The sequence below is a fragment of the Seriola lalandi genome, unplaced genomic scaffold (assembly GCF_002814215.2).
Source record: "Seriola lalandi dorsalis isolate HSWRI2012SDOR001 ecotype SW California unplaced genomic scaffold, Sedor1 jcf7180002054907, whole genome shotgun sequence".
Lineage (NCBI taxonomy): Eukaryota > Metazoa > Chordata > Actinopteri > Carangiformes > Carangidae > Seriola > Seriola lalandi.
Window position 1 is genome coordinate 2,031,027 of NW_019525459.1, and position 16,021 is coordinate 2,047,047.

The 16,021-nt window shown below is 44.0% G+C and overlaps 1 protein-coding gene across 8 annotated transcripts in view; it reads left to right on the forward strand.

The window, feature by feature from the left end:
- Positions 1 to 16,021, forward strand: part of birc6 (baculoviral IAP repeat containing 6) — a 124,225-nt gene that overhangs the window by 38,591 nt on the left and 69,613 nt on the right. For 7 of the 8 annotated variants that reach the window (XM_087169700.1, XM_087169705.1, XM_087169701.1 and 4 more), the window contains exons 42-55: positions 1,921 to 2,047; positions 2,183 to 2,293; positions 3,088 to 3,346; positions 3,445 to 4,016; positions 4,797 to 4,972; positions 5,092 to 5,188; positions 6,133 to 6,327; positions 6,421 to 6,621; positions 9,492 to 9,771; positions 9,858 to 10,114; positions 11,061 to 11,169; positions 12,391 to 12,621; positions 13,643 to 14,504; positions 14,674 to 14,817. In XM_087169700.1, the coding sequence (XP_087025826.1) occupies positions 1,921 to 2,047; positions 2,183 to 2,293; positions 3,088 to 3,346; positions 3,445 to 4,016; positions 4,797 to 4,972; positions 5,092 to 5,188; positions 6,133 to 6,327; positions 6,421 to 6,621; positions 9,492 to 9,771; positions 9,858 to 10,114; positions 11,061 to 11,169; positions 12,391 to 12,621; positions 13,643 to 14,504; positions 14,674 to 14,817 (3,621 nt within the window). The remainder of the gene's footprint in view (positions 1 to 1,920; positions 2,048 to 2,182; positions 2,294 to 3,087; positions 3,347 to 3,444; positions 4,017 to 4,796; positions 4,973 to 5,091; positions 5,189 to 6,132; positions 6,328 to 6,420; positions 6,622 to 9,491; positions 9,772 to 9,857; positions 10,115 to 11,060; positions 11,170 to 12,390; positions 12,622 to 13,642; positions 14,505 to 14,673; positions 14,818 to 16,021) is intronic. The other variant, XM_087169703.1, reaches the window with a different exon arrangement.

The window sequence follows — 16,021 nt, forward strand, 5'->3', positions numbered from 1 at the left end:
TTTTATTTATTTTTTACTTTTTACATTTTCAACTGGTTAGAGTTGAAGTAACATTTATTTTTCACAAACCAAAAAGTAAACAAAAGTATTTATTTTTCTTGACATTGTATATGGCTGAGATATATATTGTAAAAGTTCAATGGTAGCGATAAAAGCCATTTTCAACTGGCCAGCCAATAAATAGGTTTTGAAAGTAAAATCTGCTGTCAACTGCTCATTTGGTCATTTGTGTATGCCTGCCCCCACCGATTCCCCCCTGTTTTTACCACACGCCACATTGGTCCAGCAACTTTAGCTGCTCTTGCTGAGAAACTACCTGAGGCCCTCACTCCATTCACTGAAGCAACTGACTCCGTTGAAATTTGCACTAGTAAATTAAACACACCTCTGTCTAGCCTCTTGGACTCAGTTGCTCCTCTCACCACTAAAACCAGACAGTTAAAGAGGTCTACACCGTGGTTCACTAAACAAACACGAGCCCTGAAGCAGGCCTGCAGGAGATTGGAGCACAAATGGCGCAAATCAAAATCTGAAGCACTCTCCTTTCAGTGAGTTAAAATACAAGCATGCTCTCTCCACTGCTAGAACAGCCTTCTTCTCTCAGTTAATCAGTAACAATAAACACAATCATAGATTTCTTTTTTACACTGCAGCTAAACCCACTCAGTAGCAGCCGTCTCTTAGCTGCTCGCCCTTTACAGCCCATGACTTTCTAGACTTTTTCAGTAATAAAATAGATTAGACATAAAATCACCTCTTCTTCTCCAGCTTCTACAGAACCAGCAAAGCATTACATTGAGTCCCTTTTAACTTCTCCTTTAACAAATTTCAAGATTCTGCCTCTTGAAGCACTGTCTAAGCTGGTGTTGGCTTCTAAACCCACCACCTGTCTATTGGATCCTCTACCAGCTGGGTTCTCCAAAGACCTCTGGCCAATCTTGGGACCTTCAGTGCTGAACATTATTAATTTATCACTCACTTCTGGCACTGTTCCCAGTAGCTTTAAGACTGCTGTGGTGAAACCTTTACTTAAAAAACCGCACCTTGATCCAGGATCCTTGAATTATTATTATTATATATCTTATATAAGCGTCAAACCTTCCTTTCTTTTCTAAAGTACTGGAAATAGTTGTGTCTCAGGAGCTTTCGTCTCATTTGTCTAATAACAATCTTTTTGAACCGTTCCAGGCTGCTTTGGCCCTGGCCTGTCACTCCACTGAGACAGCGCTCACTAAAGTAGTAAATGATCTTCTGATCTCCATGAATTTGGACTCCACCTCTGTGCTCCTCTTGCTGGATCTCAGTGCAGCTTTTGATACTATAGATTGTTTTTTTCATTGTATTCTCTGAGACCAACTTGAAAGCAAATTTGGTGTTTCTGGCCAGGCCCTCACCTGGTTAAAGTCCTACTTATCTGACAGAACACAGTGCGTCTCCTATAATAACAATAATAATCGACATACTCATCTGTGAAACATGGTGTACCCCAGGGCTCTGTTCTTGGCCCTCTGCTTTTCTCTCTATATATTTCACCTCTTGGTCAAATTATTTACAGTCATGGAATTAATTTCCATTTTGATGATGATGATACTCAGCTGTATGTGCCTATAAAGGCTGATGATTCCTTTCACTGAAATGCGTTAAATATTTTGTATTCAGTGGTCACATAAGCTGACGAACAATAACCTTTAACTTTGGAAGAAAACAGAAAGTAAAATCGACAAGACTTTGTTGGCATTAATTTAATTTCACCTTTTTTATCTGCATTAAATCCACTTGTTCCGTCTAAACCCCGACTCTGTATATATGTTGAAAAAAAGTGGTCCATGAATGTGGTTTTCATCCGAACCATCTTCATACTGGATTTTAGAGACTCAATATTTGTTTTCACATTTAAACTCATTCTCTCTTCTGTCTCAGCTGGAGTCTCTGCTGCAGCTGTGGTTAACACTTAGTCTCAACACCTGCTCTGGCAGCAGTGAAGAGACTGGCTCAGACATCTTCCTGTTCAACGCCAGCCGAGTGCCCACCATCCCGCTCAACCAAGGTCAGGACCACACACACACACACACACACACACACACACACACACACACACACACCTTCTGAACCTGTGCTGTGGAGCTGTAGAAGCCGAGTTTGTCATATTGCTCTACATTGTATTTTCTGTGTGTGTGTCCAGCATCCATCAGCAGTTTCCTGTCAGTGCTGGCGTGGTACCCCAACACCTCCCTGAGGACGTGGTGTCTGGTGCTGCACTCTCTCACTCTAATGACCAACATGTCAGCCTGCGGTCAGTCCCCTGTCACTGCTTTCCTTCTGTGTTGTCAGTGCCTGTGAGAAGTTGTAGAATAAGTCACATGATCAGATTTCTCTCAGAGAGACAGTTTGTATATCAGTGTGTTAGTTCTCATGTCCACAGTAACTGACCGATCAGATGGGAACAGTCTATGACAATTAGTGTAAAATAAAATGTTCATCACTATATCGACACAAGACATTAGACTGACGTAAAGAATTATAACAGAAATAGAACTAAGATGTTTTGTGAATTATGCTTAAGCCCTGATCATGGATCTGATCCCAGAGTCACATTACTCTTTTCAAAATGCCCATGTTTACTAATTGTTTACTTATTGTTTACTTTTGGTATGTTTATGAATTAGATTTTCCTACAGTGTAGCTCATGAATGTTTTTCATTATTCAGTTCCTCCTATAGAAATCAACGCATCCTTGAATGTTCTGTCTGTAGTTGATGAGCAAAATGTTCCCTGCTGGAAAATTCATGAGCACAGCACAATAACATAAAGTAACTCTGAGCAGACAAGGTCAGCTGTGATGAATTACTAGTGTCATGGCAGGTTTAAGTCTCTGAGGTGAATTCCATTGTGTCATAAAATAATTGGAAACTTATTCAATCGAAACACCCAGTACTTGCCTGAAAGGAGTCGGTGTACAACACAAGGTGAAAGTCATATCAAAATACTTCAGTGCATCTGTGTTAGGATGTATAACTTAGATTTATGTGTAGTATGTTTTTCTCATGTTTTGTTCAGTGATTTGTATAAACCTGTCTGAACCTCCAGCCTCCAGCAGTGGGTTGAGTTCTCAGGAAAGCACCGCTCAGCAGATGGTATCTGATCCAACCCTGGTCCACGCCCTGGTACGCTTCCTTTCCGGCAGCAGCACCAACGGGACGAGCCAACACACCTCTCAGGTGGGACCCACTGCCACCCAGGCCATGCACGAGTTCCTGAGCCGCCTGCAGGTCCACCTGTCCTCCACCTGTCCGCAGATGTTCAGCGAGTTCCTGCTCAAACTCATGCACATCCTGTCTACTGAGAGGTAGGTTACTGCTTCTCCATGATTAGTCATTAAAAGAATCATAGTGACTGGTACAGTCAGTGGTCTCTGGGAACTAACGGTTAATCTTAAAACTTCAGGGGTCCATTCCAGTCAGGTCAGGGTCCCCTGGACGCCCAGGTGAAGCTTTTGGAGTTTACTCTGGAGCAAAACTTCGAGGTGGTGTCAGTGGCCACCATCTCCTCTGTCATCGAGTCCATCACGTTCCTGGTTCACCACTACATCACCTGCTCAGATAAGGTGGTCTCCCGCAGCGGCTCCGACAGCTCTGTGGGTGCCCGCGCTTGTTTTGGCGGCCTGTTTGCCAACATCATCCGTCCAGGAGATGCAAAGGCAGTGTGTGGAGAGACAACACGTGACCAGCTGATGTTTGACCTCCTCAAGCTGGTCAACGTGCTGGTGCAGCTTCCTCTGTCTGGAGACAGAGAGTTCAGTGGACGGCTGCCGCCGGCCTGCAGCGGAGCAGCAGACAGTAGTGTGTCTGACGAGGAGAAGGTCTGCGGCAGTAAAGAAAGTGTGAGCGGAGGATCCGCATCCAGTCAGGGTCCTCCTGCAGGTGTGGCCGACCTGGTGCTGGCCAATCAGCAGATAATGAGCCAGATCCTGTCAGCACTTGGCCAGTGCAACAGCAGCGCCATGGCCATGATCATAGGTAAGACAAACCTGACCCCACAGCTCCTGTCAGCTCATTGTTTTAGTTTCATGGCCTGTAGCTTTATAGTTCTGATGCATGTTCCAGAGCAGCAGCTTTAGCAGCTAAAGGCCAGAGATTTTTCTCAGGAGCTAAAAGTATAATAGATATTGGACGAACATTCATCATGTGGACGTGAACATAGCTCCAAATGAAGGTTAAAAACTGTTGCAAATATGTTCACAGTCGTGATTAAGGGTGCAACAGTCAGCCACATTAACAGTCATTAGTCTGTTAACAGTTTATGAAATAAGTGGTTTTTCCATAATGAAACCATTTAACCGTGTTTAACCACTGATGAGGCCTAAAGTAGGTGCACTGTCAGTCAAGATATTCCTAAGATATTATATTTTTAATGGCAGTTAATGGATAATCGATTAATCGTTGACATCCCCAGTCATAATATGTCAGTGTTGTGTTCACAGCTGTCCCTAAGTGGCAAAAAAAAATCAGTGACTTGAACTTTAGATATAGAACTGTTGGAAGTTGAAGCACAGACACGTTCATTTTACAGAGGTTACATTTACTGGAAAAGTAAAAATGCTAAAATGACGTGTAACTCAAGAACAAGTTGAAAAGAGTCATGAACTCCTTGATGTAAGTTACACAGGACTGGTTAGCATATTTAGCATTTAGCATCAGACAGCACTAGCTTCTGTTTTATTGCCTATGAATTTAACTTTTTGTATGTAAGAGGATGAATTATTTTATTGGCAGCTGACAGTGGTCTCTTTTCTTCAGGAGCCAGCGGTCTCCACCTGACCAAACATGAGAACTTCCATGGGGGTCTGGATGCCATCTCAGTCGGTGATGGCCTCTTTACCATCCTCACCACCCTGAGTAAAAGGGCCACGTCGGTCCAAGTCATGTTACAGCCCATCCTCACCTACATGGCCTGTGGTTACATGGGTAGACAGGTGAGAATCAGACTGCGCTGTTTAGCCTTTAATGATCTGATATTTAAATTAAATAAATGTCACAAGTAGTAAAATACCAGTTCTTTTAATGTGTGTGTTCTTAATTATAAATTTTGTAGGGGTCTCTTTCCACATGTCAGCTGTCAGAGCCTCTTCTGTGGTTCATCCTCCGAGTGCTGGACACCAGCGAGGCTCTCAAGGCCTTCCATGACATGGGTATGTTCTTTACCGTGCTTCATTACTCAGCTTTACTCACCTCAACCTTTTTAAGGGTTTTTCCATTTCTGTGGTTTAGTCACTTTGTAACAGTTGAGCTGCCCCGCCACAGTAAAGTTGTTTACCTAAACCTCACTTGATGTAGCTGTAGTTATATTCCTGCCACTGGCTGCCAATTTCAGGCCGGTTTGTCCTCCCCTTATGCTTCCGGCCGGTTGCTGTTTTCAAAATCCCCTTGATGGGAAGCCGACACCGTCCTCTGAGCTGCAGCCTACGCACTGAAAATGTCACGTTACGATCAAGATTTGGATCATGTGCAGTCATGCATTCGACATACGTTAATGTTTTTTGTGGTGTTTCTTTGCAATCAGACACAGTTCCTGTCTCCCTACATGCAAATGTTCCACCAAAACAAGCTGCTGCATCCTGGGCTCAGCCCCGCCCAACGTGATTCTGATTGGTTTCAAGAAATGCAAACAAGCCATTAGCAGAAATAATGATAATGATAATAGGTGCAGCCACTGATCACAATCAGTAAACAGTAAAATCAGGCTGATATGTGAAAGTACAAAAAGGAACTCATGAGTGAACCTAAACTGTAAAATACAGAAGTTCAGGTAGAAGCTATAAAAGTATGAGACTTTCAAACACAGAGCTTTTACACTAGTCTCCACATGAGTTTAGCTGAGGACACAGTTCAGGGCAGGAGACTGTCAAGGTTTGGCTGTGGTCGGCCTTGCTACGAATAAAGGACCACAGTGGCTGCGCAGCATGGCTATCCCTTGCTGTGAGGCTGTAAAGGAACTGTGTGTCATTATGGCTTGGCTCGGCACAGCATGGCTAAAGTGGACGAACCTGGGAAATGGAAAAACCCTGTTAATTTAAAAGTTGAACTTCCTAGTATGCAGGTTGGGTTCTACAATAATGTTCTTGTCTCTAACCAGGTGGTGTACAATTGATCTGTAACAACATGGTGACCAGCACCCGGGCCATTGTGAACACAGCACGTAGTATGGTGTCCACCATCATGAAGTTCTTGGACTCAGGCCCTGGAAAGACAGCAGATGGAAACCTCAAAGCCAGAGTGATGACCTCAGAGCCAGACAATGCTGAGGGACTCCACAACTTCGCCCCTTTAGGTGCTTTCACTCACTTTCACTCAGTCTGTTACAAGTTTAAAAACCTCCACCAACTCTTTTCCAATTCTAAATGATCTGTTTGTCCCTTAATAGGCACCATCACATCCAGCAGCCCCACAGCACAGCCAGCAGAGGTCCTCCTTCAGGCCACGCCGCCCCACCGCCGGGCCCGCTCTGCAGCCTGGTCCTACATCTTCCTGCCAGAGGAGGCCTGGTGTGACCTCACCATTCACCTTCCTGCTGCTGTGCTTCTGAAGGAACTGCACATCCAGCCACACCTTGCTTCTCTAGCCAGTGAGTAACAGTGTATCTACACTACTGGTCAAAAGTTTCAGAACATCCACATTTTCAGGTCCAGTGGTAAACCTTAAAGGAGCAATTTATATTTTTTGTTATTGCTACATAGCTAATGTTAGCATTAACAGCTTTTTACTTACAAGTCTTGCGCTTCAGCCATTGTTGTCTTTACAAGACAAGAGGTTATAATACGTCCTCTGAACAGATACTTCAGGGGCTGTTACTACACCCTCTGATGCATCATTAGGACAATACTGTACTGCTGTCAGAGTGGAGAGGCACAGAGCAGTAATAGAAGAAGACATGCTGGTTGGTTAGGATGTCATCCTACAGCAACCAAATCTCCCCAACATTAGATGGACAGAATCAGATGGATGTTTCACATGATGAAGACCAGCACAGTCCCGAGACCTAAAATGGTCTCATGCAGATCCAGATCAGGTGCTTCAGTCAATGTTTACACAAAATATGAGAATGAGGACAAATGTGATCACTGTGACTGTGACATGATTGTTGGTTTGAGTGTTTCTCAAACTGCTGATCTCCTGGATTTTCACTCACAACAGTCTCTGGAGTTTTTACTACAAAAAACTTTTGTTTTAAAAACAAAAGCATCCAGGGAGCAGCAGCTGTGTGTGGATAAGAGAGGTCAGAGGAAAATGGACAGAGTGGTTGGAGCTGACAGAAAGGCTACAGTCACTCAGACAACCACTCTTTACAACTGTGCTAAGCTCAAAAGCTTCAGAGTGAAAAACACGTCCAACCTTGAGGTGGATGGACTACAACAGCAGAAGACCATGTCAGGTTCCACTTCCTGTCACAAACACCAGAAACCTGAGGCTGAAGTGGACACAGACTCACCAACACTGGACAGTTGAAGACCTGATCTGATGGATCAGGATTTGTACACAGTTCCTCTACAGCCTCACAGCAAGGGATAGCCATGCTGCGTAGCCACTGTGGTCCTTTCTTGGTAGCAAGGCTGACCACAGCTAAACTCGTGGAGACTAGTGTAAAAGCTAGTGTCTGAATCCATGGACCAACCTGCCTTGTGTCAACAGTCCAGGCTGGTTGTGGTGGTGTGATGGTGTGGGGAATGTGTTCTTCTTACAGTTTTTTTTCAATCGCTAACAAGCGCTTACTCATTCTTCAGATACCTTTTCTAAACTCTTAACACAGACTCACACCTACAAAACACAATTGGCCAAATGGATGATTTTCTTCTCAAAAACACATTTTGTTAAATATATACTAACTCTTCATTTCAAAATAGAACACATCTTTCTCTGCACACACTAACTTTACCAAAACACTGGAAATCTGACTCAAAATGAAATTATTCTGTCAAAGAATAACACTTGTTTTCACTTCACAAGGTACATGCAGTCAATCAACACACCGTACACCAGGTTTCAAAATACTGGCTATTGTTGACATTACAAAAACTGCATAGACTTTTATGTTTCAGTTTTACAGGTATTTGCATGCACAACATGCAATCCACTGTTTTTACACTAAATTTCTTGGTTGGGAACTGTATGTCCACATGTAATGTTCACATTCAAAAGCATTCCAGTAAAAAGCAAATCAGTTTTTTTTTCCTTTACTGTTTACTACAGGAGGTACAGTGGAAATACTGTTTACAGTATGATAGAACAGAAAAAGTTTTACAGTATTACAGTATTGTGTTTGGACAATGTCCGCGTAATGGTTGTGAGGCTGATGCTATATATATTGTCAAATAGCTCATGGTCCTCCACAATTCTAGTTTGAATTTCATGCAGTTTTATTGCATTATTTGCAACAACCATTTCTACAATGGCAAGCTCTTGATCATTATTGAGGAGCTTTCCTCTTCCCCCAGAGGGAGGAAGACGTTGCATTCTTTAGAGGGACAAAATAATCAACATATGCATTACTGTATGGCCTTATTGACATGTCAAGTGAGAATAGAGACAATCCATGTAAAATGCAATACTTACCTGTTGGTTTGTTGAAAGATGCTTATAATGGAGGCAACCGTTTACCGCCTCAAATTGGGCTGCCCTCTTTCACCAGCCTCTCTTAGTAAAAGACCGTGGTTGATTACATGGTCAATGATAGTGGCAATAATTTCATCACTGACTACTGTTCTTGCAGCCCTTGGAATGCCACCACCACTCATTCTTACACCTCTACCTTGCCCTCTCCTTGGGCCTGCTCTTCTCCCTGGTCCTGTAATACAAATAATACAAAAACAGTCCATAATTTTGTTGGGAGGTATAGCTTGTCTGTTAAGAAAATGTAAGCATTGTGGAAATGTGTTCACGGACTGCATATTGTGTGAAAACGACATGAAATGTGTGAATGGTATGGCCACAAAAGACCGATGCTGTGCTAATTGTGTTTAGAGTTTTGAAAATGTGACAACTGGTTGGACAAACGCTTGTTAGCGACTGAAAAAAACTGTAATACCATCAATCATGGTGTGAATGTCACAGTCTATCTGATTATTGTTGCTGACCATGTTCATCCTTCATGGTCCCAGTTCACCTTCTTCTAATGGCTCCTTCCAGCAGGATAATGCTCCATGTCACAAACTGGTTTCATCAACAATGACAATGAGTTCAGTGAACTTCACTGACCCCCATAGTCTCACACCTTTGGGATGTGGTAGAACAGGAGACAGTCACAATGATCAGTAAAAATGAACTACATTTATACTGGTGTTCACAGTCCACTCTCTTTTTGTCTTGCTGTGTTTACGCTGCACATCTGATATTTTTTGTAAAGTGTATTTCTGTTTCTACAACTAACAAAAACATTTTCCATTTGAAAACTCAGCTGTCATTTCTTTGTTTTATTGTCTCCCTCCTCTATAAAAACAGCCTGTCCGTCCTCAGTCTCAGTGGAGATCAGCGCTGACGGGGTCAACATGTTGCCGCTCTCCACGCCCGTCATCACCAGCGGCCTGACGTACATAAAGATCCAGCTGTTGAAGGCAGAGGTTGCCTCGGCTGTTTGCCTGAGGCTGCACCGGCCTCGTGATGCTAGCACCCTGGGTCTTTCTCAGATTAAACTCTTGGGCCTGACAGCATTTGGAAACACCTCCTCTGCAACTGTCAACAACCCCTTCCTACCTTCTGAGGACCAGGTCTCCAAAACCAGGTACGAGACACTGATCCTGGTTTGAGACTATATACATGTGTGTTAGATGTGGGTGTTGTTCTGAACTTTTCCTTCTTCCTGTACAGCATTGGGTGGCTGCGTCTCCTCCACCACTGCCTGACGCACGTCAGCGACCTGGAGGCCATGATGGCCAGTGCTGCAGCACCCACCGCCAACCTGCTGCAGACCTGCGCAGCACTGCTCATGTCACCTTACTGTGGCATGCACTCCCCCAACATCGAGGCCGTGCTGGTCAAGATCGGCCTGCAGTCGACTCGCATCGGACTCAAACTCATTGACATTCTGCTGAGGAACTGTGCTGCCTCTGGCACAGACCCGGCCAGTGAGTCACACACAGCTACACTGCTGCTCACTGTTAAACAGGCAGCAGATCCACATGAATTTACACAGCATCAACAAGTGAACGGGCTGAAGAAAGTTTGAAAGAGTCAGACAGGAGCATGTTTCAGATGTTTAGGCACATCAGCTGGTACAAGTGTGTTTGTACTACAAGGCCTCAAAAGCTGTTGGAATATGTTTGGTCAATAAAAAAAATTTTAGTTAATTAATTCAATTTAATTGACAGTGAGAGAGTGAGTCTTTTAGTCAGAGGCGCAGCAGGTCAGCTGAAAATACAAAAGTAGGAAACCTGTCTACATGATGATAAAGGTTCTTTCAAGGAAACACCCTTTTCTCTTTAATTAATACCAAAATACATCAATGTTGTCAGGAATCAAACTGGGACAAATCTCTAGGTTCTTTGTATAGATATTCTGAAATTACAAAACCATATAATAAAATTTTTGTGAGTATTTTCATGCAGGCTGTGCTAACAAATAACCATTATTACCCAAATAACCAATCATTACAGTAATTAGTTAACAAGAAATCAAGTGAGGGAGCATTAATGAGAGCTGAACCTGTCCTGTACCTGTGTCTTTAAGACCTGACCCAGGTAAATCTGGCCTGATACCCAGCACTCTGTTTATACTTTATTTGATCAGTTTCTGTGTGTTAGCTCGCCGTGCTAATGGCTACACACAGATTCTTTTCCTGTTTACAGTTAGCATCATGTCTCTACATACAGAGACACAGTCAGGAGTTTCTTTACGCATGGCATTTAATAGACTGAATCTGGGTCTCAAAGTATTGAGTTTCTTTTTAGGTACTTGTATTGTGTAAAACTTGAGACCCACTCCCAGCCCCATGGTAGTTCTCAGAGATCTTTTGTTGTGAAGTGTCCAGCCTGATAACCGTCCTTACTTTAGTCTTTGCTTGTGTGTCTGTAGATCTGAACAGTCCTCTGCTGTTTGGGCGACTGAACGGTCTCTCCTCAGATTCCACCATCGACATTCTGTACCAGCTTGGCACCACGCAGGACTCTGGGACCAAAGACAGGTACGTAACGTCCTGTTTGTACTTCAGTAAGAAAAACAGCCAGTGAGAAGCAGTGTTGTGTCATGGTGATAATCCAGACACTCCTCTGCTGATAGTAAAAGCAGGGTTTTTCCTGGCCAAAAATTAGGCAGGGGTGGTACTAGACCATAAAATGAGGGGGGGATTAAATTATATTTTCATTAAATCTCCACCCACCGCTGGTCAAAGCCACTCACTTTATGCTTTTCAGAACATCTGGGAAGATGAATAAAAAGTGATGTTAAAATCATGTAATCGTCGGCTTTAATACACTCGTTAATACACTCCTACCGACTTGGTACTCGCCTTGACTCCTCTCTCCACTCTGATCCTCTCCTCCACCTTCCACTTGTGGCTGAGAACTAGTCCTTCTCTCAGTCCTGACACATTAACCGTATCGTAAGCAACATGAATTCACTTTTTTTCCCGTATTAGAAGAACTAATGATGTCTGCAGTGTTTCACCTCCGTCCTCGCGATTCTCCTCATCGCGAGCTCTCTTTTTAAAAATAATCTGTGATTTGAGACATTTCTGCAAAAAAAAATATACACGATGGGATGTAACGTTAATTTAATTTGGTTTTACTTGACATTATAATATTAACAGCACTTTGAGGACATAACATGAACGAAAATACGGAACAAATTGCTCCTCATATTGATTCAAATCCACCGAGTACAGAGAAAACAAGTACTAGAATTCTATCGTGAGGCGGAGGTGTCCTGCATTGAATCAATACAGGACGCAGCATTTTATTTTCAAATACAGGACGATCCCGTATTATAGGGGACGGGTGGCGACCCTATTCACCTGTTTGAAGAGCCGCAAAATCAGGTCGCTCCCTCCTCCCACAGGCAGAAAATCCAGCGCGTTCATATTCTTCTTCTTTGGCAATTTCGGATGGGTCTGCCTGATGCACGAATTACGATACAGCGCCACTATATTGCAGTAGTGGCGTACAGCCGCAATTGCAGTTACAAACGTCAAATCCACAGAGTACCTAGAAAACAAGTACTAGAATATTGTCCGGAGGCGGCACAAAACTTGACAGAGGGAGCGTCTCCCAATTCTCTATGCAGGAAAAACCCTGGTAAAAGATGTCCTTACTCTCTCCTTGTCATCTTTTACTATAGACTGTAGAGGTTGTGAGATTCTCTGTGATGATTTATTTATTTGAGCTTGCTCTGGATTTGAACCCTCCAGGATCCAGGCTCTCCTTCAGTGGGTCCACGACTCTTCACGGGTAGCAGCCCACAAAATGAGTGTCCCTATGGGATACACCGGGGCCGGCTCCTCCTCGGCTTCGTTGAGGGAGTATGGCCTCCTCATGCCTTCACCCTCCCACCTTCACTGTGTGGCAGCCATCCTGTGGCACAGCTATGAGCTGCCTGTCGACTACGACCTCCCTGCACTGCTCAACAGAGAGCTCTTTGAGTAAGAGTCTTTCTCCCATATTAACATCATACATACAGGCACATGTATGTACATGCACATACATGTACAAGTAATAGTTAAGTTATGATTTAGTTGATACATGTTATATTATGTTATATGTCCTGTGTCTCCTATTTCAGTCCAATACCTTGTAAATATGATGGCATTTTTACATGTTGGTCTCATGTCTTTTTTATTTTTTTATTTGGCGAGACAAGACAAAGACAGGGTGTGGTATAACATGACATAGCATAAGATAACATACCATGATGGCATACGCTACTAGTGTGACCAACTGACAGCTTTTGTTATTGTTATAATATCTTGACTTATTGGGAGTTATTGAGGGGCAGAGAGAAAAGAAGACAAGAAAGACCTTCTTAGGATCTGAGTAGATAGCAGGTACTTGGTAGGGGGAGTTGAGGAGTCAGGACCATCCATCAGCGAAAGAAGTGTGCACTACTGGGAGGTGTAAGTTTGTTTTCTTATGGTCCAGTGACGTAGGTGGGGAGGTGGGTTATGATGGTTTGGTTTGAATGTTGTACAGAAATACTGGGCTGTCCTCTGCACTGGTCATGCTCCTGACCAAACCTGGTCCACTCCCAGACCCTCAAGGAGGGAGCTAGTCCTTTGTGGAGTGTTTCTGTATTTTTTTTCCCCTTATTTTCCCATCATTCATTAGGTAAGATATTTTTAATAGAGTCAACTGAAGGTCTTGTTCCAAGACTTTGGTGATGGAGGAAAGATCAGGGTTCACTGAGAGCAGTGTATATCTTTAATTTTATCTTTATTTTGAATTTTTCTTTCTATCTTAATTAAAAATAAATATTTGTTGAATAATGAATGTAAATGACTATAGCATAAATAACTTCTTCGTAATTAACGAATTAAGTTGTAATATCTTAGTTATTGTGAAGATGTCTTGATATGCACAGACTATATAACTTTGATAATGCAGCCCGTTGAAGGCAGACAACATAGATTCCTGATTGATTATTGATTTCCTTAACTTTTCCCCCAGGCTGCTGTATAACTGGTCCATGTCGTTGCCGTGCAACATCGTGTTGAAGAAAGCCGTGGACAGCCTGCTGTGCTCCATGTGTCACATCCACCCCAGCTACTTCTCCCTGCTCATGTCCTGGATGGGGATCGTCTCAGCGCCCAGCGCCAGCCACTCCCAAGCCCAACACTGCCGCCTCTCCATGACTGATGACGGCAAAAAGCAGCATGATGCCAACACAAACGCCTCAGGACTTACAGATGACTCCAAGCACGCGAGATCCCCCACTAATCTGTCTGAGTCCCAGCTGACCACGCTGGCCGCTGCCTCTCAGTCTCCGGGGGCTATAGAGCAGCTGCTGGACTCAGGCTTACCCTCGCTGCTGGTTCGCAGCCTGGCCCAGTTCTGTGTTGGCCTCCTGGCCAGCGCCGACCTCCCTCTGCCTGCTGCTCAGGCCGAGAGAAGACACCACCATCACCACTACCACTCATCCTCCTCAACCTCACACAGTCGGCCCCCTTTGGCTGCGGAGCTGGCTGCTCCGGTGCTGCGCTTCCTCACAGAAGTAGGCAACAGTCACACCATGAAGGACTGGTTAGGAGGACCAGAGGTCAACCCGCTGTGGACCGCACTGCTCTTCCTGCTTTGCCATTCCAGTGCCAGTGCCGGTGCCAATGCAGGCTGTCAGCCTCTGAGCTCTGGATCTGCAGCAGCTCCCTCTCCATCCCAGCCTCAGCATTCAGGGTCACGCTTCTCTCTGGCATCTTCTGGCCAAGCTGGAGGTCTCACCACCCAGCAGAGGACGGCTCTGGAGAACGCCACTGTGGCCTTCTTTCTCCAGTGTATCTCCTGCCACCCCAACAACCAGCGGCTCATGGCGCAGGTGTCCTCACACACCACTCACTTTGTTTTGACAGCTGACACAGATTTGCTGACTTGTTTTTCAACCAAACACAGCCAGAGAGTATTTTATTTATTATTAGTCACTTTTTTCATTGAGATATATTGATCAGTCACTGTATTGTTTTTAAGCCTGTGTTTTGTGGCTGCAGGTTCTCTGTGAACTCTTCCAGTCTGCACCCCAGAGAGGTAACGTGCCCATCTCTGGAAACATCTCAGGCTTCATTCGAAGGCTTTTCCTTCAGCTCATGTTGGAGGATGAGAAGGTCACAGTCTTCCTGCAGTCTCCCTGTCCGGTGGGTAACCTTGTTGTTGGATATCTGCTCGGTCTCTTTTCTACAGAGAGAAAGAAATGTGTCCTCAGTAGTTTCTGGCTCTGTGGAGCCTCACAGAGCAGCTAACAGGCTTGTGTAGTGTAGAGGCTGATTCCTGTGGGATTCCCAGTGGATGGGAGTCAGTTTCACTATTTAGCACGTGACTAGGATGGGACAGGAATCGTAATAAAATGAGGTCAGCTTTTATACATAGATCTGCACTTCTATTATGAATAAACGCTGTTTTCTTTATTCGGAACATAATGCTAGTTGTTCTGTTGTCCTTATTCTCTCCTGTTTGCTCTGGTGGCTGGTTGACCAGTGCATGATGTGTGTGGATTGACATGATGCAGCCACCAAAAATCAGAGGCTGCTCACTGCAGAGCCATTACATTTTACATTCGAAGACTTTATTTCACTCTTTTTCAAACAGACAAATTTTTGGCCACACACCTGTCTGAGCTGCTGCTCTAGTAACTGAGCTAGTGTTTCCGATAGCCTGCATATTAGGCATTAAGGGGTCATCTGTAAACCTTAACCGATGAGTCTCTGCATGCACAAATTCTAAACCTGTAGGAAACACTTCATTTGGATTCCCCTAAAAAAAAACACAACATGGGACAGGATAGGAGAAGAGTCATTCTTCCTGGATTGGGCAGGACATTCTGTCATTTTCATTCTGGATTTGGGATGGGACAGTGAAAATCCACTGCTGTGTCTCCCTCTAGTGGAGGTGAGAGAGTAATGCTGCTTTCAGACAGAACGCGGCGTCCAGCGAGCAAGCACGAGCGCTGTTATGACCATGTGCGCAGCCAGTTGAAACACAGCAATTGAAATACGGTACAAAACGAAAATGGAGGAGAAACTGATCCTTTGTGTCTCTTAATACCCTGAAATATACGATACAAGCTTACGCTTGTATTAGGACGTCGGAAGGAAAGCCCTCTCTTGGTGACAGATTTCTACCCAAGTAGGCATGTCAGGTGTGTTTTAAGATATACAATCCATAATTTTAACAGTCTGTAGCTTGTTGTTGGTAGACACGATGTGTAAATGTAGTTCACTTTCTTTTGGGCACAGGAAAGATACATCTTTCAGCAACAGAACACACAGGAGGTGTCCGGCAGTGTGGATGTGTCCCGATCATATATAGTCTATGATCCCGCTAGAAGTTTTGAAAACTCCG